The sequence below is a fragment of the Pseudorca crassidens genome, chromosome 7 (genome assembly GCF_039906515.1).
Source record: "Pseudorca crassidens isolate mPseCra1 chromosome 7, mPseCra1.hap1, whole genome shotgun sequence".
In the NCBI taxonomy this organism is placed as follows: domain Eukaryota; kingdom Metazoa; phylum Chordata; class Mammalia; order Artiodactyla; family Delphinidae; genus Pseudorca; species Pseudorca crassidens.
In genome coordinates, this window is record NC_090302.1 from 11,135,013 (window position 1) to 11,157,371 (window position 22,359).

The following is a 22,359-nucleotide window of genomic DNA, read 5'->3' on the forward strand; positions in this document are numbered from 1 at the left end:
GCCACTTCCCGGTGAGCCCTCTGGGCCTCGGTTTCCTCATCTGTCCAACTGAGATAATCAGCGCGCCCTCCAGAGGGTTGTTGGCGGTTAAATAAGTTAATGAGTGAACACTTAGAAGAGGGCCCAGCACTTAGGAAATGCCGCGTGTTTGTGTTATTATTACTATTGGGTTGGCGTTGTAGAAAGTCTGGAGAATGGCAGCACCCAGGGGCTGGGGGTGAGCTGAGGCAGGGTGTGCCTGGCCTGGCGGGAGCCTGGCCCAGGGACCCAAGCACAGGGAGTTGTCAGCTGTCATTATCATCACCCCCGTCCACACCCCACCAAGGGTCTGCGCCGGGCATATTTCTAGCCCCAGGCTCTTTAGCTATAAAAACTAAAATGAATGTTTCTTCTTCTTCTTTTTTTTTTTTTTTGGCCGTGCCGCATGGCCTGTGGGATCTTAGTTCCCTGACCAGATATCGAACCCAGGCCACAGCAGTGAAAGCGTGGGGTCCCAGCCACTGGACCACCGGGGAATTCCCTGAAACTAATTTTAAAATACAAGAATAAGATCAACGACATCCCATTTCCTTAACACCCCTGATGCTGGGTACCATGCTGGATGTTTAAAGTACACCATCTCACTTAGGTCTCCCCAGCCCCATTTCACATATGAGGAAACTGAGGCTCAGAGAGCTCATTTACCCAACATCCTCTGGCTACAGGAAAGTGGTGAGGTGAATGTACCTGCAGCTTCTGACTTTACCGACCTTGTGCCACTCACCCAGGGCCTGTGCTAGACAACAGGCTCGCCTCCCTTTCTAGGCTGTGCTGTGGGCACCAGAGGCCATTTCTGACCTACTCATCCCCCTTCCCCAGGGTGGGAGCCCCTTAGCTCTCCCGAAAAGGTAGAAGAGATGGGTGGAGGGGCAGGGAGGAGGTGGGGGTAGGCCTGGGGAGGACTCGCGATCTCAGAAAGGAGGAGCCTCTGGGAGCAACTCCCTGGGCAGCAGGAGGAATTTGGTGGGATCAGGAGTCGATGACGCGGCCGAGGTCCTGAGTCACCTGCAGCCCCGATCGCACCCTCCCAAGAAATGGAGGACACGACCAGACATACAGCAGGGGGAGGGAGTGTCTTGGACCACCCCAGAAAGCTCGGAGAGACCCAGCTCTCTTCCCCAAGTCAGATCAAATTAGGCCACAAATGCTCCCCCCCCTGCGCTAATTTGAGTTTAAAATGTTTGAACCACAATAAACCTCAGTCATCGACAAATCCTTTTTTTTTTCAAACAGGAGCATAAAATTCCATGTTAAAAGAATAAAAATGCATTCGCCCAATTAATTTTCTGAAATCTCATTAAAAAATTTAGCCTGACTAAGTCAGACTTCTGACCTGAATTTTAATCATCTTTACACTGGATGGGTCTTTTTTCCCTGATATTTGCAATGCATCATTAATTTTAAGGCAACCGCTTCTATGATTTTAAAAAGCACGCTTCATCAGAATGACATTTCCTGTAAACGAGTTTCACCTTTAAAGACATCTGACATCGTGTGCAGGGAACTTCTCACGGATGCGGTACATGCGTGTAGAGCAATGTGCTTTAAATCTGTGTGGCACGAAAGAAGGGTGCGATTTACAAAGAGTCCATATTGTCAGACTCTGTACGAGGCCAGCCCCACTCAGCTCTTCACGATCTGGCTAATTTTGTCCCCGAAGCCAGTCTCCCCTCCCGCAGCCCTCGTGGCAAGAAAATGCTCTGCGGGGCCACAGGGCCTGGATCCACCCCTGGCTCTGGGCTCTGCCCCTCAACAGCAAAAAGGACAAGTTACCACTCATCTTGGTTTTCCTCCCCTGCAAAATGGAGCTCTGAATAAGGTCTCCTTCTCTTGAGTTGGTAGGAGGACGAAATGAGGTAACTGCCAGGCATCGTAACGTAGGTACAACCACCACTGTGACTGTCTCAGCTTGGAAGTCTGTCTACACTCAGCTTTGTGCCATCAGCTCACGGGAGCAGCGAGCAAGACGCCGGAACATGGGAGACGCCTGATGACAAAGCCTAAGGTCACCTCAGTTGTGGTAGCTCCCCCAGGACGAGCCTCACTGACCCAGCTCAGAGAAAGCTGAGCTTAAACACACGGATGAGAGAACCTGGAACCAGCTCCAACGACTAACAAGCAAAGACTTGAAGGGAAACAAACCATAAAGAGCGTCGGCCCCCATGCCAGCAGGCTGGCCACGTCCTCTACCTCCCTCTCCCGAATCCCTTCAGTTACCAAGGGCAGTTGGATTTTCCCCCTGGAAGTCTCTGGCGTCTTCCCTCCCTGTGTCGGGCCCATTTAAGGCCAAAGCATCACGTGACCTCCTATTTTCACCTGACTTGTGCCTCGGGCCCCAGCTACCAGTGACCTAAAACCCAAGCCCCTTGTCAATTTAAACCCCAAATGGGCTCCCCATTTGCTACAGATTCAATTCCAAATGACAATGTGGATTCCAGGCTTCTCATAAACACCAGCTGTTACCTTTTCTAAGCACAGGTATTTAAATCCTTATCCAGCCTGACTGGTCCTGCACCTTCAGGGCTGGCTCTTTCCTCTTCCTGGAACATCCTCCTCTCCCTGTTTTGCCCCAAACTCCTGCTCATTGTCAGCCCACGTGTCATCTTCTTTCTAGAGAGAGCTTTCCTTGTCAACCCTGATGCCCCGAGCAGAACAAGCCACCCCATTCTCTGGGCTCCCCCTGCATCGGCCCATCCCTCCCTGGGAGCCTCACCTCTGCATCATCTTTATTCACTTATGTGTAGGGCTCGCCCGCAGACCCAAGGCAGAAACGAGACAAGCACTTGCTGAATTTACAACACTTAGCAAACACTTCTTGAATTTTAATGGCCGTTAATATTTGGTCATTAAATCTTATCTATCATCATTGTTTTGGGAAGATTTTCATAAAGATTTTGGTGCAATGCAGAACTAATGACAGCTGTCCCCATCCCCTGCAAAGTTATGCACATTCCTCTGTCTCTGAACAGTGCCGAATATAACTGAACTTGGCACGTCCCAAGCAGGTTTGCAAAGACTTTCCAGATGGAAGACACATTAGCCAGGGATTCCTCAGACAAGAACACCTTTCTCCTTCTTGGAAATTCATGTGTTTCTTAGTGGGTCAGCTGAGCCCTGCGTTTCTTTCCTGATGAAAATGCTCTGAAGCAAATTGGTAAAACCATAAACCATGGGGGCATTTTAAGCTCTTCTTCTCAACTCCACTCATTCATTCATTAGAAACCTCAATAAAACCAAGCATGTTCAGCTTTCCCAAGTATATATGAATTTCACATATGATTCAACCCAGTTCAGCAAACATATTTTCATAGGCTGACAGCACCCAGAGCTAGAAAGTTCCTTGAAATGAACAAACCACTAGCCTTGGACACAGAAGGTTAACAAAAGCCAGAGTTTGAGTATTCGCTAAATTGTTCTTTCTACACTGGGGGTATTTCCAGCCCTGGGCTCTTTAGCTGTGAAAACCAAAATGATTTTTAAAATATAAGAATAAGATCAATGACATACCATTTCCTTAACCCCAACAATGCTAGGTACCATGTTGGGTGTTTAAAATAGACCATCTCACTTTCTTCATGGCCCCATTTTACAGAAGAGGAAATTGAGGCTCAGAGAGGTCATTTACCCAATGTCACCTGGCTGGTGAGGGATGGAATTGGGAACCAAACCCAGCCTGGTCCAGAGCACAGCATTTTGCCATCATGCAGCCCGGCTCTTTTCTCTCAGGGTGATTTCAGGGAAACAGCTGTGCCTCTTGCCGTAAAGGAAAATGCCTGTGCCGTCACTCTGAGGTGTTTCTATGTCCTGAAAACAGGCAAGATTCCAGCCGTGATCTCTCCCCAGACAGTGTTTAAACACCAGTGCTCTATGAGACGAGGAGAGAGAAAGCGCCTGACTGTTTTCATTCCAGCCCTGACCTGCAGCAGCCCCAGCGTCAATGCGGCTGTGCCCCAGTTCTGCAGACCCGGCCAGATGCTGGCGAACCAGGGGCATCCTTCCCGCCAGCCGCTAGCCAACGCTGAGTAATCGTATCTAATTACACTTAACTATGTCATTACCCACTCCAACATGTGCGAGGAGACACCCAGAAGATGCCACTGCCACGGGAGCCCACCACCTCCTCGCCTTGTTTGTGACATAATTATGGGACTCTCTGCTCTGCCAAATGAGGCTGTAATTAACCCTAATTGCTCAAAATGCAACTGGCTAATTCTGGGAGATTAATCAAGGGGGACTCAATTGTTAGTGAATGACTTAATATGACAAATTGCTACATTACCCGAGGAAGCCCCACTGCCCCCAGCCATCGGGGAGGTGTTCTGGTGGACCCTGGACCAGCAGTGTCTATGGGCTTCCCAGCTTTCTCCCCAAATTCCACCTAGGAAATGGGCCCCTGCATCCCAGCCAGTAACTGGAATGGGGAGGATGAACAGCATAGATGCTGTGTGTGCACGCACATACACGGTTTCTCCTACTTAACGTGTCACTTCTGTGTGAATCTATAGATGTGCCCCTTCCCTTGGGCTGATGCAGCGTCACACCAGGAAGCACAGTTTGATGACAGCTCAGGCGCAGGAGAAGGATTTCAGACTCACCTGCCTCCTTGGCCAGGCACCTTTGGGCAGTGTAGAACCTATACAACTGTACATGGCAACCCTGCCCAAGCAGGTCAAACACCAGTCCACCTGAAGTCCTCCAACAGGACTAGGCAGTCAGAAGCTGTGACAATCCCTTCCGTGGCTCAGGAAGGTGGCTGACTCTGAGTCTCCTCCTGACGTAGGTCTCACAGGCCTGGGACACAAGCCAACTCTGGACAATTACTTTTCATCATTCCAGGCTGCCCACAGGATGCTACAGCACCCGGCCCTGGCCAATCTGCCCAGCCAAGCTCTCTGTCCCCTCTAGTTCTTTGCAAGCCACTTCCTCCAGGAGGCCTCTCTGGTCCCCTAGTTCAGACCACGTTCCTTGCTGGAGTTCCACTGACCCCCAGTTTCTTCTGCTTTCTTTCTTGTCTTTCTCTCCTGTGAGGCTATGTGCTCCCTAAGAGCAGACCTGGGTCTGTTCACACACGGCGGTGTCCCGGGTGGTGCACTCCATGAATCTGCAGTCCATGAACTAGGCAGGCGAAGCCCCACCCCAGAGGCTTCTGTCCAGGAAGGGAGGCAGACCCAGGCGCCAGTGACCCAGCGGATGCGATCACGGCCATGACCTAGTGCCTGTGCGCAGGTGTGGAGACAGCACAGAGACGGGAGTGCCGTGGAACAAGAAGGCTCCCCAGAAGCAGCGGCGTTTGGACTGAGGCCTGGAGGTGTCAAGGAGGGCACCCCAGGCCCAGGGAATGGCATGTGCAAAGGCATGGGGCGTGCGAGCAGCTCACAGCCCCAGAAGCGGCCTGGCTGAGAGGGTGGGGCCCGTGTAGGGAAAGCAGCGTCCCCGAAGCTCCGCGGGTCCTGGACAAAGCGGCTAAAGAGGCCCAGAACACAGCTGAGACCGGAAAGGAGGCAGACCAGCTCAGAGCCAGGAAGCGCACCCGTCCGCTCGCCTGCGCCCCTCACTCTCCTTGGGGCCTCCACGACTCCCTCTACGTCTGTCCTTCTAAGCAGTGCTGACCCCTCTGAGATAACGCTGTCCCATTCACACGGAAACCCCGGGGACAGGACCAGGGCCTGGCATCCCAGCCCAGAGTGTGGGACAGAGAGGCATCTGTGCGTGTGGCTGACTGGGATGGAGGGCAGAATGGTCAGGTAGTGACTCTGCTCCCATCACTGGAAGCATTCAAGGTGCCTGGGGGCTGCCAAGGGGCATCCTTCCGTGGCCGGGACAAAGCAGCCTCAGGGATCTGTGCTCCTCCAAGACTCTCCAGTGCACTGCAGATGAAGGAGGAGGGCTTACCTGTGGGTCGGGAGGGTGCGCGGGCCCCGGGGTGTGGCAGAGGTTGTTCGGGCTCCCTCCATGGGGCAGGTGGCTAGGCTGTCCTGCCATCCTGCATGCCAGCCGCACGAGGACACGGGCTGCAACAGAAAAGAAGGGCTTTCTTACACACAGGCCTGTGCACATTCTCTTCTCGATGGCCCTCGGATCGAGGAAGTAATTTCACTTGTCCCATTTTACAGATGCGCAGGCTGAGGTGCCAAGCTGTTAGGTAACTTGTCCTTGGTTATGCGGCTTGGAAGTGGCAGAACTAGCTCGACGGCCCGTGTGACACACCTCCCTCCATCACGCTGTCCCGACTAGGTTGCTAGGGCTATCCCCGTTGGATAGAGGGGAACACAGATTCTGCGCAGGGAAAAGTCTAAAGGTGCCCCCACCATCCAGCAAGGGAGGCGCCAGATTCAATGCCACACGTGCCGGACTCCAAAGCCTGTTCTTGCCCCGTTACTGTCCTCTGGGCCTCACCCCCATACAAACCCAGGCTGGCAGCCTAGTGGCCAGAAGAGAGAGACCTTGAGTCAGACTGCAAGTAGCAGCTGCAGGAAGGACCCCACATGCCCGTCCTTGCTGGGACCTGGCGCACCCGACACTGGGAAGGCCGAGGCCACGGGTCCTACTCAAGTCCTGCACAAACCTCCAGGCAGGGGCAGAGCCCTCTGCACAGGGAACAGCCCCCTCAACCTCCAGGGCTTGGGCTGCCACATCGGAGGCCCCCAGGACAGTCAAGGATGCCACTCGCCAGCGGCCATAGTAACCGCAGTAGCTGTCCTGATTAATTGCCCACCATGTGCCCAGGCCTGAGCTAAAGGCCATCTCCGTACCACTCCCAAGATCGCTTCCACTGCTGGTGTCACAGGCAGCCTCTGCTGGCCTCCCCAGCAGACAAGCACCTCCAGGGCAGGACCCAGGATGAGGCGCACAGAAGACGCTGTGTGGCTCACGGTGCTCCTGGACGCAAGAGGGAAAGCGTTCCTCCTCGTGAGGAAAGCCCTCTGTTCACCCACAAGCATTTCTACAACACCTAAACCTCGGTGTCCAGGGCCAGGCCTGGGTTCCCCCAGGATGCCTGGAAGACACGGGGTGCAGGGCGGGCATGTGGCGAGGGCCCCCTAATCAGGCTGCTCTTCCTTCCACCAGACCCCGCCCTGGCATTCCCACGGGCACCTCTCACTTGACCCTCCCCAAACAGAACCCCGAAGGGCTGGCCAGGCTATCAGAGCAGCTTCGTCTATACCCTCTGGAGCGCTGGAGTCCCTAGGAATCAATGACCCAGGGGGCGAGTGTGCAAGCCAGTTCCCCTGCCTCCGGTCAGGACGCTCTGGGGGTAAGTCACTCCAGAGACCCGAGTGGGGTAGTGATTTGGTCTGAGATCACACCCTGCTTGTCTGCCTCCCCCACTCCCTCGTGGTTTCCCCCATACAGTCTCGTCTCAGGGTCTGCTTCTGGAGAACCCAACCCAGGACATCGTCTTTCTCTCTAGACGGACTCTGCCTCTCGCCACCTGTAAGTCACCTGGTCACCTGCACCCCCAGCCATCCCCACCAGCCAAAGCCCAAGCGGATAGGCGTCACCTGGTCCAGTGGGTTGGCAGGTCCTGCTGCGTGAACCGGGTGATCTGGGCAGTGGGAAAGGAACCCACACCAATGGGGCTGTTACGGTCAGTGCCACTGAGATCTGGTCACAGATCACACTTCCTTCCTCCCCACTGTAGCTCTGTCTGGTAGCTGATGGGCCAGCCCTCCCGGGCTCAGAGATGTCTACGACACCTGTCAGAGTCTGGCCACCAAGCCCTGAACTGCCTGCCGAGCTGGACCTTCGGCCTCCCCGCCTCTGCCCTTGAAGGCACTCCGAGCCTCTCTAGAATCTGCACGCTGGCGTCCAGCACCCATCCTTCCTCTGTGTCCTCAGGGCAGGCCCAGCTCCTCCCTCACACCCCTTTCCTCAGCATTTTGGGGTAAAACTGCTCTCTAGCATACAAAGTAGATGGCAGAAAGCAAGGACACATGGAGCAGGGGCACGGTCTGCTGATGGTACCCCCCTCAGCCTAGCGGGGAGGCCCTGGTGGTTGAAAGCAACCCGTCAAACCCAGCCCGGCCTGTGCTGTGTCCTGCCTGTGCAATTGCCGGTTTTGCTCCTCACGCACGGCATCTTACGTGCTTCATCCTAACGTGTACATATAAAGAGGTAGATCTCGTGCTGCCGTCTCTTTGCTCTTATCTCAAAGGGGTGTCATGTGGAGGGTATTAAGGGGTGTGCCTGTACTTCTGAGGCCTCTCCCCAGCCCCATACTCCCACCTCTGCCCCAGCCCAGGCCTCGCCCCCGCCTGGACTCCTGGGTCTCCACCAGTGCCCGGTGCCCTTTCCGCCAAGCCCTCCTCCTCCAGATGGGCCACCAAGGTGGCTTCCTGCAATGCAGATGGGGCCACAGCACCTCCCCACCATCTGCGCCCGAGCTTCCGCACTTGAGCGCACACCCCCCGGGTGACACAGTGAGGACCTGGGTATGAAAAGCCCCAGGATAAACAGATAAACACGAGCAGCTTCCCAAGGCAGTGCTGTTACTCAGGAGGGAAATGTGTGCGGCAGTAAACGGGATACAGAGGGGACAAAATGTAAAATGCGCATGAATTTTAAGGTAAAGCCGGAGACTCCTGCAGGCTCTGCAGCCGCTTCGGGCTGCAGCCCCAGACCCCTCGGGGTGACATGTTCACCGTCCTCTGCCCTTAGGGAGACCTCCGGGAGAAGGCTGGAGGAGAACTGTCTTCAGCAAAAAGGTTCTGTCTTTATCTCAGAAGGCACCAGGTGTGGCCCAAAGGCCAGGTCCACACGTGACTGGCTCACCTGCCCACCTGCTCACAGACCACGCGGGCTGGAAAGCACGGTGCCTCCATCTCGGGCTCCAACGTCCCGCCTCACCCAGCCTCCTAGGGCCAGCGGGCCTGGGTTTGTATCTCCACCCTGTCACTCCCCAGCTGGGACCTTGGGCAAGTCACACTGGGCAGAGACCTAGGAGGTATTTGCGAATGTCATTCCCCACGTGGCGATCTAGCATCTGCACCCAGAGGCGGTCTGCAGGCTCTCAGGAGCTCACCTTGTTCCTCACACAGGGCTCCAGGAGCAAAGTAAGGGGCTCTGGCCTCATCAGAAATAATAGTAATAATGATGGTAAGCCATCATTAAAGGGCCCATGCTGGGCCCTTTCTTTATACATTTCACCTCTGTTAGCCCATCTCACCACCATCTCACTAACACCACCTCCACGAGACAGCTTCTGTTACTGTTCCACTTTACAGATGAGGAAACTGAGGCACAGGGAGGTTGAGAGATTTGCCCAGATCACACGGATCACAGGTGGTGAAGCCAGGACTCACACCTGTGATGCCACCTTTGCCCATAACCCCTGCACTGCACCCCTCACAGGCTCTTACCAGCAATACATCACTTCCTTTCCAGTGGCTCCTTCAAGCCCCCTCCACTCAAGAATGGGGCAGTGCTGAGTGGGTAGGGGTGATCCCAGGGCCGGTGCGCCACGTGGAGCCATTCCCCCGACAGGGGGCCCAGAGCCCTCTCCCTTCGGGATGGCAGCGAGCAGATGCAGCACTGCTGTCCACACGCCTGGTGTGCCAACCCCCTGGGGTAAACTGCTGTGCCTAAGAGCAGTTCTGCCCGGAACCTAATAGAACCGGCTATACCTCATGTCCCCACGAGGAGGAAGGGCCTTTGCTCCAGGAAAGGAGTCTGCAAGTCACAGCCCACCCCCGCACCCTGCCCCCCAGTGCCAGAGAGGGCCAGATAAAGGGCAAGGAGGCAGAGGGGGAAGGAAGGGGGAGGAGAGAGGGAGGAGGAGGGAGGAAGGAAGTGAAGGTTCTCTGAGGCGTCCAGTGGCCAGATCTCTTCCACTTAGCCTGGGCTGTTGACAGACCCATTTTACAGACGGGGAATCAGGCTCAGAGAGGGGAGACTCAAGGTCGTGTTGTGAGTAGGATACAGAGGGCAGATCTGAACCCAGCTCTGATTCCAACGCGCCTCCCAGGTCCAAGACAGCCTCGGCCTCTTGAGGCTCTCCAGGGTGTTGGATTTCAGAAGATTTGCACTCTGTTTGTCTGCACCCCAACAGAAGCCCAACCCCTTTACCCTGGACATTCCTGCCAGAAACTCCTTCTTAGGGGGTTCAGATGCAGAAAGACCAAACGGATCCGGAGGGATGAGACACGGAGAGCAGGGAAAAGCCCGGGAAAAGCCCCTCCGTGCACTGGGCACCTCCGGGAGCTGCCTGTGCCCTGCGGCTCCTGCCAAGTTGCAGAACAATGGGGCCCAGGCTGCCAAGCCCAAGTCAGGGGCCAAAAATCCGTGGAATGTGAGACCCGGAGCCCCAGGCCACACGGAGCTGCCACCTCAAAGAGGGCCTTTCTTCTGCCGGGAGCCGGTGCTGGGGTGGCAGAGTGCTTCCCAGCCTGGGTTCCACACATGTGCCCGTCTACCAGGCACCCGGGGCCTGGATGAGGATGTGCCAGGGTAAGGCCGCGGGTCTGTTTGGGAGCCTGACTTGCCTGGGTTCAAATCCTGGCCCGGCTTCCTTTAACCACGCAGTGTCTCAGTTTCCTCATCTGGAAAATGGGGCTAACAGTAAGATCTACCTTTCAGGGTCATTGAGAATTAAATGTGTTAACAGATGTAAACTCCTCAGGACAGAGCCTGGCACATGTGAAGGGCCCTCTGAGGCTTTAGCTGTTACCAGCGTCATTACCACCGACCATCCCTGGGCAGTGGAGGAGGAATTGTCTCCATGTGACAGACACGGGAACTGGGGCTCAGAGAGCGGCAGGGACTTGCCCAGGGTCACACAGCTGGTAAAAGAGCTGGGGCTGCTGGACCCCCAGATCATTCTGTCTACCGCACTGCACGGCCTCTCTGGAATGGCTCTGGAGCAAATACCCTCCTCGTCACTTACGAGATCTGGGGCTGCCTTTGCAAAGCCCCCCGACATGCTCCTCCCGCCCTGGCCTTCGGCAAGCCTCTTACTAACGTGGGGTGTGTCCCAGGGAGACGTGGGGGCTTGGGTTTAATCCAGGCACTTCCTGGAAGCGAGAGGTTCCCACACTGGGCTGGGCTCTGAGGCTTGCCGAGAGGCTTTTTTTTTTTTTTTTTTTTTTGCGGTACGCGGGCCTCTCCCTGCTGTGGCCTCTCCCGCTGCGGAGCACAGGCTCCGGACGCGCAGGCTCAGCGGCCATGGCTCACGGGCCCAGCCACTCGGCGGCATGTGGGATCTTCCTGGACCGGGGCACGAACCCGCGTCCCCTGCATCGTCAGGCGGACGCTCAACCACTGCGCCACCAGGGAAGCCCCCAAGAGGCCTTTCTGACCGTGACTGTCACCTGGGGCGCTTGCTTCCCAATTTCTAAAACTTCGTTTAGGGGAAAGTCACATCCCTCCTTTGTCTCCTGCCAAATACCACACTTCGTGGAGGCTGGCGGCTCATCGAGGCCGTACCCTCCCAGTAAAAGACGACCCAAGACACCAGAAGGCTCAGGCCAAAGACCCAGCTCGGGGCAGGTTTGGGGGCCTGAGTGGATAGGGTTGTGTGGGTGCAAGTCTCTGTCTACACCTCACCTGGCTCCCCAACCCTGAGGTGGAAGCAGCGAGTGTCTGCCTGCCCTGTTCTGCATGCTGTATGTGCATGTATGCGTGTACGGTCAGGCCACAAGGCTTTGAGCCCAGCCGTGCTCTCGGTCTGTCCACTGGGGTAGGGGCGTCACTGCCCCTGGTTTGGGTGGGGCTGGTAAAGGCCCACGTGGCTCCCAGGCTGACAGGGAGAATCACAAAGGCAACCTTGGAGACTCAGCTTCGGCTGGACCCGGACCCTGTGCCGTTTCTCTGGGGAAGAGGCCCCTTTTCACTCCTTCCTGCTCAATGAACAGCTTCACACGTTGTTTTCCCAAAGGAGGAAACCATCCTGGTGACTTCACACCCTCCTACACACACGGAATGAGTGACCCAACGCCAGTGCAGGCACCAGGGGCTATCTCTGCTTGTCCAGCAGGCTCCTGGCAACAGAAGCTTAGGATAGGTGCCCGCGGCTGGGGACCTTCAGCCAGCCGGGAGAGGAGAAGCGCCACAGACCAGTACGGCCCAGCACACCCCTACACAGATGGCGCTCTGAGGCCCAGCGGGAGACCAGGCAGCTCACAGGCTGGCCACTGGTGAGGCCAAGGCCGGACCAGCTGCAGCATCAGCCAGCATCCACGGCAACACCTCCCCTGAGCTGAGTAACTTGACATCTCCCAAGAGACCCAAGCGGCGCTATCACCCACCTTTTGCAGGTGAGGAAACCAAGGCTCCAAGGGAAAACGTGACTTGCCAAAGTCAGTCCACACAGAGGAGAGAGCTACCATCTGAACCTGCTCCTCAGACCAGGGAGCCTGTGAGTAACGAGAAAGGGATGCCACCGACTTCATGTCCCCACACGAGGCCTGGGCAGTAAGGAACGCCCCACCCACGCAGACCGGCTGTAATGACGGCGCATCGCTAGCGGAGCCCGCACTGTGGGTGCGCCAGGCACGCGCCAAGGGCCGTGCACGCCTCGTTCCACCTCACAGCCACCCTAGGTGGGGGCCGCTATAATCCACGTAGTGCAGAGGAGGAAATGAAAGTTCAGACTGGTTAAGCAACGGGCCCAAGGTCACACAGCAGGCATTAGGCAGAACTGACACTTGAAACCACGTCTGCCAGACTCCCGTAGTCCACACCTCCTTGGACAGTGAGGGACTGAGTGAATGAATGAATGAATGAATGAATTCTGGCCCAGAGGCGTGGCTCTGGCTACTGTGTCCTTCCCCCACCCCGGCCCCCCTTCCCTTCTGGTCTTGGGATAAGCAGACGTTGCCCATTCATCACTTGACAGGAAGCAGCTCGATCTCAGGCCAGAGTCACGGGGGCCTTGGGAGCTGTAGGGGATGAGCCACAGATGGTGTCTGGTTTCCTGACTGGGCCTGGGAGCCCTCACCACCCGCCCCCCCCCCCCCCCCCACCGAAAGCCACACTTGCCACTTAGATTCCGCAGCTCCACGACCAGCAGGAGCCTGGCTTCTCTGAGACACGGGACCCCGTGCAGCCCCGGGAAGGGCGGTGCAGCCTTGCAGAGAGGTCCCTGAGCCCCCTCCTCAGGGCAGTGGGGCCTCTCACGGGGTGGGTCTGCAGAACCCGGAGGTCAGCGGCTGAGGGGCAACGCAGCACCCACCCAGCTCACCTCCCCGGCACCCTACCCCATCCTTTTCTTCCAGCTCCCCTCTCCTCACCCACCCCCCACCCCCAACTCTCTCCAGCCTGGGGCCTCCCTCCAGAGCTCCAGACGCCAACCACCAAAAGTTCCAGGCACTGAAGACTCACCTGCCCTCCCCTGGGTCTTCATCTCAGCGACGGGGTCTCCTGTCTGCCCAGGAACGCGGCAGGAACCCAGGCTCCTCCTCCGGACGCCTCGCCCTCCCTCATAGCCCACACCTGGTCTTCATCCAGCACTGCTGATTCTTTCCCCAAACAAGTCTCCACTTACCCAGAGCCCCTGCCCTCTGCTGGCCTGGCCCCTTCTCTGTGGGGTCCCTGTAGTTGCCTCCTGCCTGATGACCTGACCTCTAGCCCCACCAAAGGAGGGTTCCCCCACCAAGACACAAATCTCAACCTGCTTCTCCCCACCCAAAACCGCGCAGAAAAATGCCCCCACGCCTGAGCAAGGCGTCCCAAACTCCGTCCAGCTGGCGCTGGCCTGCCCTCCTTAAAGTCTACCCCGCCCCCGGCCCCTGCACGTGGGGGCCTCCCCTTCCCAACCACACAGCACCCCGGACCTTCCACACACCAGCCTCTGCCTGGAACCTATGACCTCTCATGGGGTAAAGTCCCCCTCCTGCGTCAGGACCGGGTCCTGGGTCGTAATCAGGCTCAGCACTTCTCGTGGGATCCTGGGAGAGACCCGCCCCCTACCTCATCCATAAAGAGGAAACAGCTGGACCCCGCAGGGTGGACTCCCAGGGGCAGCCGGGTGGTACCAAGCAGCCTGCAATCTCCCAGTCAGTGGAGGGGGGCTCCTCCACCCTCCTGACGCCCCAAGCAAGAAACATCTGTGTCCACGCTCAGGATCCCCGAGGTCTCAGAGCAGGAGAGACCACCAGGCAATTCACAACACATCACACCCACACTGCAGGGCTTCCCTGAGCCTTTCTACAACTGAGGCGGCTCCAGATCGCCTTTCACTTTCTCCTTCTCGGGTAATAAAACCCAATTCTGGAAGAAAAAAATGTAGGAGCTGTAAACATCTCTCAGTTCAAGGAGCAATGAGGCATTTTGGGTTCTACCCGGGAAGGCCTTTGGCTCCAGGACCTGGTGAAGGAAGATCTGCTGAGCACTTGCTCTGCACCAGGGAGTGACACGCAGCACCTCGGCACACTCCTCCACAACGTCTGCGCTGCCCTCTTACAGATGAGGAAAGATCGGTGCCGAGCAGTTAAGTGACTTGCCAAGGCCTCGCCGCTGGTAAACGGCACGCACCCGTGTTAGAACCCAGATCTGACTCTCTCCAAAGTCTGGGTTTTAATCTCATCTACCTGGGGACATCCTTGGAGACCACTACGGAGCTGGGGGAAGCTGCGGGGTCTCACTCTGCGAGGAGCCTCAGACCCCTTAGGTAGGTCCACCATCCCAAGGACCCCTGCCCTCCAGGGAAAGGAACCTGCTCTCTCCTCGAGGCCTTGGCAGGCTCTGCCTCCCTTGCCTGGAATGAACTGCCTCCCCGCAAACCTGGATCCTCCTTCCAGGCCCAACCCAGGGCACCCGCTCTAGGCAGCCTTCCTGGACTCCTCTAGTCAGCCACTCCCAGGTTCCACCGACCTGGTCTCTGTGCCGTCACTGCCTGCACACATGTCTTCTTCTCCCTCAAGTGGAGATTTCCTCAAGGGCAGAGACCAAATCACTCTCCTTGTGGCCCCAGCAGGCCGCAGAGGGGGGGTGACCCAGTACGTAAACACCAGAAGCCAGGAGGGAGAAGCCCGGGGAGAGCAGAAATTCCTCTTCTCCCATATCCTGTCTCAGACCACGGCTCCTGCCCTGCCAACCGACAGCCGAAGGGGGAAGCCCAGCAGAGCAGCCCTCAGGCAGATGGAGGCTCAGGGTTTGCAAAGAGCTTGCCCCGGGCCCAGGAGGACATCCATAATCCCACCAGTGGCCTCTACACAGGGGAAGTTCTTCAATCCCTGGCCTCCCCTAATTCCCTCTCCTGCTCTCTTTTTAAGGTTTGAAAGGGTGGCTGTTCCTGGCAAGAGAAACTTCTGTGAACTCACTGCTCAGACATCAGGAAGGGGCCCAGGTAGCCAAGACCCAGGCGGGAGACATAAGAATTCCGTCTCCTGTTTCCCTCGTCACCTTGGGAGTTCTGGCAAAGCCCGGGATCACCCAGCATGAAACTTCCCCCCATTAACCTGAGCAGTGACAAAGGTCATGCCAGGCTGATGGCACTGGCCCACGGGCAGCTCCCACCAGGTGGGTGGTCAAGGGGGCAGCGGTGGCAGAGGTGCAGCCACGGTCAGGTGCTCTGTGAGCCCAGGCCCCGGAGGTCGCCAGGGCCTGCCTCCCTGTCACTTGCTAGGCACACCCTCAAGGGCAAAGGCTGTAGCCCCAGGTGGCAGGAAGGGGTGAGGGGCTCCCCACAGCAAAGGCAGGGCAAAGGCCGGTACCTTGCAAAGTGGCTCCTGAGAAGCTCTGGGGAAGGTCTCGGCTCAGGGTTGAAGTAGATGTGAGCACGGTACCGGGACTTCTGGGGATCTGGGTGGCCTCCCCGTGCCAGGGCTGGTGAAGGAGGGGAGGCCAGCCCTGTCTCCATATGGGACTTCCCCTGCCCAAGACTTCTGTCCCCGGCCACTGCCAAAAGGGAACTCCCCCACCATGAGCTGCTCCAAAAATAGCTCTGGCTGCCACCTCCGTGGTGAAAGGGACTTGTCACTGCCACCAGGGAGCCCACTGCTCACCAGGGACTGGAATCTGATGGCAGTGGCCGTGGGGTCAGTCCTGGAGAGAGCGCAAGTGTGCCGGAAGCCAGGGGGCGGCATGCAATTACAGTCCACTCTGGGATTGCCCAATCCTGCTCCCCCATTTTACCCTCCAGGAAACTGCGGCAGGAGGGCAAGAGACTGGCCCCGGGCCATGGGCACAGCAGTGGCAGTGCCTGGCTAGGACCCGGCCTCCTAAACCCACTCCATACCCACATGGTCAGGCAAAGGAACTTGCCCTGTAGGCTCTACCAACCCCTCACCGCCACCCCAGAACCCAGAACACTGACAGTAAACGCCGAGGTCCAACCAGCCTGGGAGGGATGAAGGGTGCTTCCCTCACCCACAGGGCTCCATTCCCACCCACCCCCATGGGGGCCAGCCAACGCTAAGAATCATAAATGTTCTTGCTGTCCCTTTAAAAGCTTAACCCTGGGGGCTTCCCTGGTGGCGCAGTGGTTGAGAGTCCGCCTGCCGATGCAGGGGACACGGGTTCGTGCCCCGGTCCGGGAAGATCCCACATGCCGCGGAGCGGCTGGGCCCGTGAGCCATGGCCGCTGAGCCTGCGCGTCCGGAGCCTGTGCTCCGCAACGGGAGAGGCCACAACAGTGAGAGGCCCACATACTGCAAAAAAAAAAAAAGAAAGAAAAAAAAAAAAGCTTAACCCTTTCTAATCTCTCTTTTGTGAGCTGAACCAAAAATATTTGCTGCCTAAGAGATGACAGCCTTGGTAGGCAGCAGCCCTGGGTTCAAGTCCTGGCTCTGGTGCACCCCAGCTACGTGGGCCCCAGGGTTCTCGCAGGTAAAACTGGGACACAAATAGTGTGCATCGCCCCGGGCTGTGGAGGGCTCCATAACATCAGGGGCCTCAAAAGTGCTTAGCCCCAGGCCTGTCACCGAGCAGAGCCCCAGTCACTGGAGCTACTGTTGATTATTAATCCTTATCCTGGCCCCGTGCTCTCGCACACCAGGCTGTGGATCCAGGATCTGAGTCTTCCCACCTTCCCTTCCTTCTACACATCCTTCCAGCTGCTGGCTCCGTTGAGGGCCTGTGCTGACCACGGGTGACCCCAAGATCGCATGAATGGAAACCCCCTTGCTCTTACGGGGTCACAGGAGAGAACCCAGAAACACAGGGACGGATAACCGCAAGCCAGAAAGAGCATGAAAAGTGTCCCCAAGAGAAGGACTGAGAGACCCTCACTTTGTGACCCAGGCAAGATCACGGACAGCTTCTTCCAAGGGTTGGAGTCTGGGGTAGCCTGGAAGGAGAAGCAGGGTGAGCACCAGAGGGACGGGAATTCCAGCTGAGAACGCAGTGGGGTCAAAGGCACGGAGGCTGGCGGACCTGCGGGCATGTGGGAGAAGGCAGGGACGCCTCCAGGCCGGCCCCAGCCCTCCATCTCCGAAAAGAGCTCCCGTGGTCAGAACACGCCTTCCTCTCCAGAACGAAAGCCAGCTCCACCCTGGGCAAAACCCACCCCCACCCCCCGCGCCCCATCTGCAGCTCGACCGCGGGGACTGACGAGGGCATATGCCAGCTGAGGCCCCAGAGGACACACGGAGCCAGATCCTGGCACCGGGACTCGGCCACCTGCCAGCACACCTTCCCCGCCAGCCGGGCCCAACTGTCAGGCAGATGCCAGGTGCCGGCCCCTGGGTGACTGCAGCCGGGCCCAGGCCAGCCGTCCACAGGCCTGGGTGGACTCCCCGCCCAGGCCCCGGCTCACGGGGCACCCCTAGAGGACCGTCCTCCACGACCCGGCGAGGTGGGCGGCATCAGCCTGCACGCACAGCAGAGGCTCCAGACGGGCCGGTCGGGCCCCCAGGTTGGGCACTTTCTGCCTAACCATTGCTTTTCTTCTGCTTCCGGCCTCCTTTCTGCTGAGAGGAATTCCCTCCAGGGCTCCCATCTAGGACACGGTAGCACCCAGGGAAAACACAGATTCCTGGAGCCTTCCTCTTCCTCCTGGGCCAGGATGGCAAGAACCTTCCTGAAGTTTACCTTGGCTCGGATCAGCCTCCATGCCCGTGGGCACACACGCACTGCCAGTCACTCCCCGCCTGTCCACCTGGGACACAGAAGGGAGGGTGGAGCTGTGCTGAGGGGCACAGACGGGCTCGCAGTGCCCAGACTCTCAGGGCCGCCTGGGTCACCGGGATCCTCCAGCGCGACCTCCATGCAGCTCAGCGTGGCTCGGTCTGTGGGTGACAGTGTCTCGTCCATCTAGTCCTGCCACCCCACGCAGAGTGACGGGCCAGCGCACCATCTCCGCTTCCAGGCCACACCACAGTGGCCCTGGACCTTCCCGTGTCACATTCCCCACGGGATCCTCGTGGACTCCGCGTCGGGCCTGGGAAATTATGAGGCCATTTTTAACCCCTCGAGGGTGAATCCCGCTCTGAGCCACGTCGTGTGGCATGGTGGCTCAGGACTCACAGGGTCTGGGACTCTCAAAGGGCCGCATGGCCTTGGGACAGTCATGGCCTGTCTCTGGGTCTTGGTTTCGCCACCTACAACACGGGTGGGTCGGGCTCTGCAGTCTTGGGAGGGCTATTCTTGTGCCAACACTTTTTATGAGGCTGAGAGAGAATTTGCAACTCGCTGGCGTGCCCTGAAACTGAGCTCCAGGAGCTTGTTATCTAATCCTGTGCTCATGTCTGGGAGGAAAACCAGACCTTCTGGGTCTGGAATTGCTAAGGGACACTCTCTCTGACCTTGGAAGATTTTGTGAGCCCCCCAGCCCCCTGCACACTGCCCTCCCCACTCGCAACAAGCCACAGCCATGTGGGGGGATGGCTCAGAGGCCTCCCAGCTCCCAGACACACAGCCACGGGAGTGGCGATGTGTACACAGTGCGGTCCACACACAGAGCACCCCTTAACTGCCAGGTGCAGGGCCAGATCCTTGAGGGGTGCTGGCAGCTCATGTGCTTACAAAACGACCCTGTAAGGCAGAGAGTGCGTCCATTTGACAGATGAGGAAAGTGAGGCTAGTGAGGTCACGTGACTCGCTGGAGGTGTCCCAGCTGGAGAGAGGCAGAGCCTGGATGGAAATGTAGGTCTGAGTCCTCGTGGTCGTGGGGGAACCAGACCCAAGTGCTTAACTGTGTTGCAGAATCAAAGTAGGGGCCACTGATTCCAACTTGGGCCAATCAAGGGGGCTGCAGGGAGGTAGTGGCACTGGATCTGGGACCCAAGGGCCAGGAAGTGAGGTAAGGCCGCCCAGCACAGGCTCTGGAATCTGACGTTCAAATCCTGCACTGCCTCTGTCCAGCCGCAGGAGCTCGGGTCAGGCCTGTAGCCGTGTCTCTGCAGTTCCCTCCTCTGTAAACTGGGGGCTGTGTAGGACCGACCTCGTGGGGCTGGTTATGAGGACCGCGTGGAGGACACGCCGGCAGAATGCCAGCAGCTCAGGGCTATCAGGACTAGGTATACACAAGAGCTCAATCAATGTGGCTGTTGCTACTATTATGCTTACCGTTATCACCATTAAAAACCAGTGCTGGGCTTCCCTGGTGGCGCAGTGGTTGAGAATCTGCCTCCAATGCAGGGGACACAGGATCGAGCCCTAGTCTGGGAAGATCCCACATGCCGCGGAGCAACTAGGCCCGTGAGCCACAACTACTGGGCCTGCGCATCTGGAGCCTGTGCTCCGCAACAAGAGAGGCTGTGACAGTGAGAGTGGCCCCCGCTCGCCGCAACTCGAGAAAGCCCTCGCACAGAAACGAAGACCCAACGCAGCCAAAAATAAATAAATAATAAAAATAAAGGAATTCTCTTAAAAAAAAAAACAGTGCTCATTCAACAGCGATATCCCTGCAACAAATATTTCTGGCAACCCACTCTGTGAACCAAGTGTTACAATAAGGCCGGTCTTCCTTCCCCAGGGGACCCCAGTCTCGTGGCCAACCAGGCCCCTGGGCCTGTGAATGTGGCAGGCGAGGCCCACGGCCTCTGGGGATCTCCCCCTTTTAGGGAGGATGGGAGAGGCCACACTGGCTCCTGCTGCATTCTCCCAGAAGCTGGAAGTGATGGCAAAGCATTTTACAAAGTTACCAGGACGATGAACCTGAGTCATCCCCCTCCCCCCACTGCCTCAATAAAATAAATCTTGGCCGGTGCTGGCTGGCGAGAGACCCTATATATTTACATGACGATCGTGCCTCATGATCACACGGCTCGTGATTCCAGCAAGCAGCGTGTGGCAGGGATGACAGTGGTCCTAGGAGACTCACTATTTTCCGGCGACTTTTATTGTCCATTATATCCCGGCGTTTACAGGGCTCTGCTCCGGGCCTGGCAGGAATATCGCACACGGCGAGGCTGGCAGGCCTTAATATTCCAGTCGCAGTGTTGCGGATCAGTTTTCGCATCTCATCCACGCCACCCCCCGAGTCTTTGTGTGATACCGAGACCGCAGGCAGCTCCAGGGGCCCTGGAGGGAGAGGGTTGAGGGGTCTAGAAGCACAGGTAGGCCCACCCAAGCCATCTGCTTGGTTCCAGTCTGCTGTCCCAGACCAGCGGACACTGCTAACTCCGTGGCCTTCCTTGGGCATAGGAGGGGGCTGCACAAAGCAGAGGGGTGCACAGGTGCACTGGAGCCGCGACTAATGGCTTGCGGGGGCTGCTTGCTAAATTCTCAGGGACTTTGTGAGACAGTTATCATGTTGGTGCCTTGCAATCAGGCACGCTAGGAATACTTACACCCTGGAAATTGGCAAATGCTACAAATCAAGGCTTTGTACAAATCCCTCTCCCTCCCACCCCGCCACCCCTCTGCCCAGGGACCTGTTTGTTAAACACCGGCATATCCCAGGGAGCGGGTGGCCCAGCAGGCCCTCGTGAGCACCTGGAAGGACACGCGGACTTAAGAGTCAGGTGTGAATCCTGACTTCCTCACATACCACTTGTGTGTGAACTTAGGCAAAGTTACTTCACTTTTTGAGCCTCAGATTTCTTATCTGTAAAAGGGTGACACACCTAAACTCCCAGGTTGCTGTCAGGATTACAGCACCTCGTGGCAAGTTCCCTGGGTGATGCCTGATATATAGCAGGTGCTTAATAAATGGTACCTATTGTCATTCACTCATGCAACACTTACTGAGCACCTACTCCGTACCAGACACTGAGTGATAGGGATACAGAAATGCCCCAGGGGAGGACAAATATCAAATCCTTCACATCCGGACAGATCTTGATTCTCTGCAGAGGGATTTTTACCCACACCATCTTACGAAGCCTCATGACAACTTTGATAGGTGGGCACAGCAGGAATGGTGCCCAATTTTGAGATGAGGACATGGGGGCTCAGGGCTGGGCATGACTTGCCCGAGGCCCCTGCCAGGGCCTATCCAGATAGGGCTCAGCTCCAAGTCCACTCCAGGCCCACCATGGCACCCATCTCTGAATTCCCAGGCCCAGCCGGGCTGGCCCCGCTGATGGTGCCGGGAGAACCCAGGGCGAGGGGACTCCGGGTCTAGGATCCTCGGCTCTAGCCTCGGCTCCACGGCCTCCCTGCTCTGGGTCCTTCCCCTCCTGGGCCCTCAGCTCCCCATCGGAAGGCTGAGAGGACTGCGCTCAGGACGCTGTTGGCCCTGATGGGTGAGGGTCTGCCTCTAGGCTTCCTGGCTTGGCCAAATGTCCCTCTGTCCCCCCAGAGCCAGGGAGGCCTTGGGCATATAAACATCTCCTGAGCCCCAGCCAGAGCCCAGGAGAGCCAGGACCTCTTAAGCAGGAAGGAAGAGGGCCGTGAGCTGGGGCTCCCATCCCCCTATTCTGGGCTTGCCATCTCACCCTGCTGGCGGGGCTCACCCACCCATTTCACAGATGAGGAGACTGACGCTCAGAGAGGGGTGGTATCACCAGCCTGGGAGCAGGATTCATCTCCTAGGCTGGCAGCTTCCAGAGCTCGTGGCTGCAGTGCCCACCGAGCCCCTCGGTTCTGACGCCTTGGCGGCCTGCAGACGAGACCGTCCTGGCCACCCAGCCTCAGCCCAGAGTGGTCGAGGAGCGTTTCGCTGAAACAGGAGAACAAGAAAAGTACTGGCAACTCTGATGACTCAAATAACCTTTGAAACCAGGAGGTGGGCGGAAGCGGGCGGCATTTCTGATGGGTTTCACCTCACTTCCTAGAAGGATGTATCACCAGCTTCAGTTCAGTCAACACTCACCCGACCGTCAACGCAGACCTGTGCTCTGGGCGGCACGTCTCAGCTCGCTTGTCACCGAAGACATGACAGGCTGGCAGGTGGGAGTCACCCAGCCTGTCGTAGGGGGTGGGGGCGAACTCTTCTCATTTTACAGACGGGGAAACTGAGGCCCAGAAAGAGGGCAGGGGTTGGTTCAGGGATGCACA

At 57.4% G+C, this 22,359-nt stretch overlaps 1 protein-coding gene across 2 annotated transcripts in view; it reads right to left on the minus strand.

Annotated features, from left to right (window-relative positions):
- NEK6 (NIMA related kinase 6) overlaps positions 1 to 22,359 on the minus strand; it is an 84,608-nt gene that overhangs the window by 35,436 nt on the left and 26,813 nt on the right. The window contains exons 1-2 of one of the 2 annotated variants that reach the window (XM_067743349.1): positions 13,357 to 13,752; positions 5,932 to 6,050 (exon numbers count right to left, since the gene is read on the minus strand). In XM_067743349.1, coding sequence (XP_067599450.1) covers positions 5,932 to 6,050; positions 13,357 to 13,378 — 141 coding nt within the window. In that variant the 5' untranslated portion in view covers positions 13,379 to 13,752. Of the gene's footprint in view, positions 1 to 5,931; positions 6,051 to 13,356; positions 13,753 to 22,359 lie in introns of those variants that run through there. The other variant, XM_067743350.1, reaches the window with a different exon arrangement.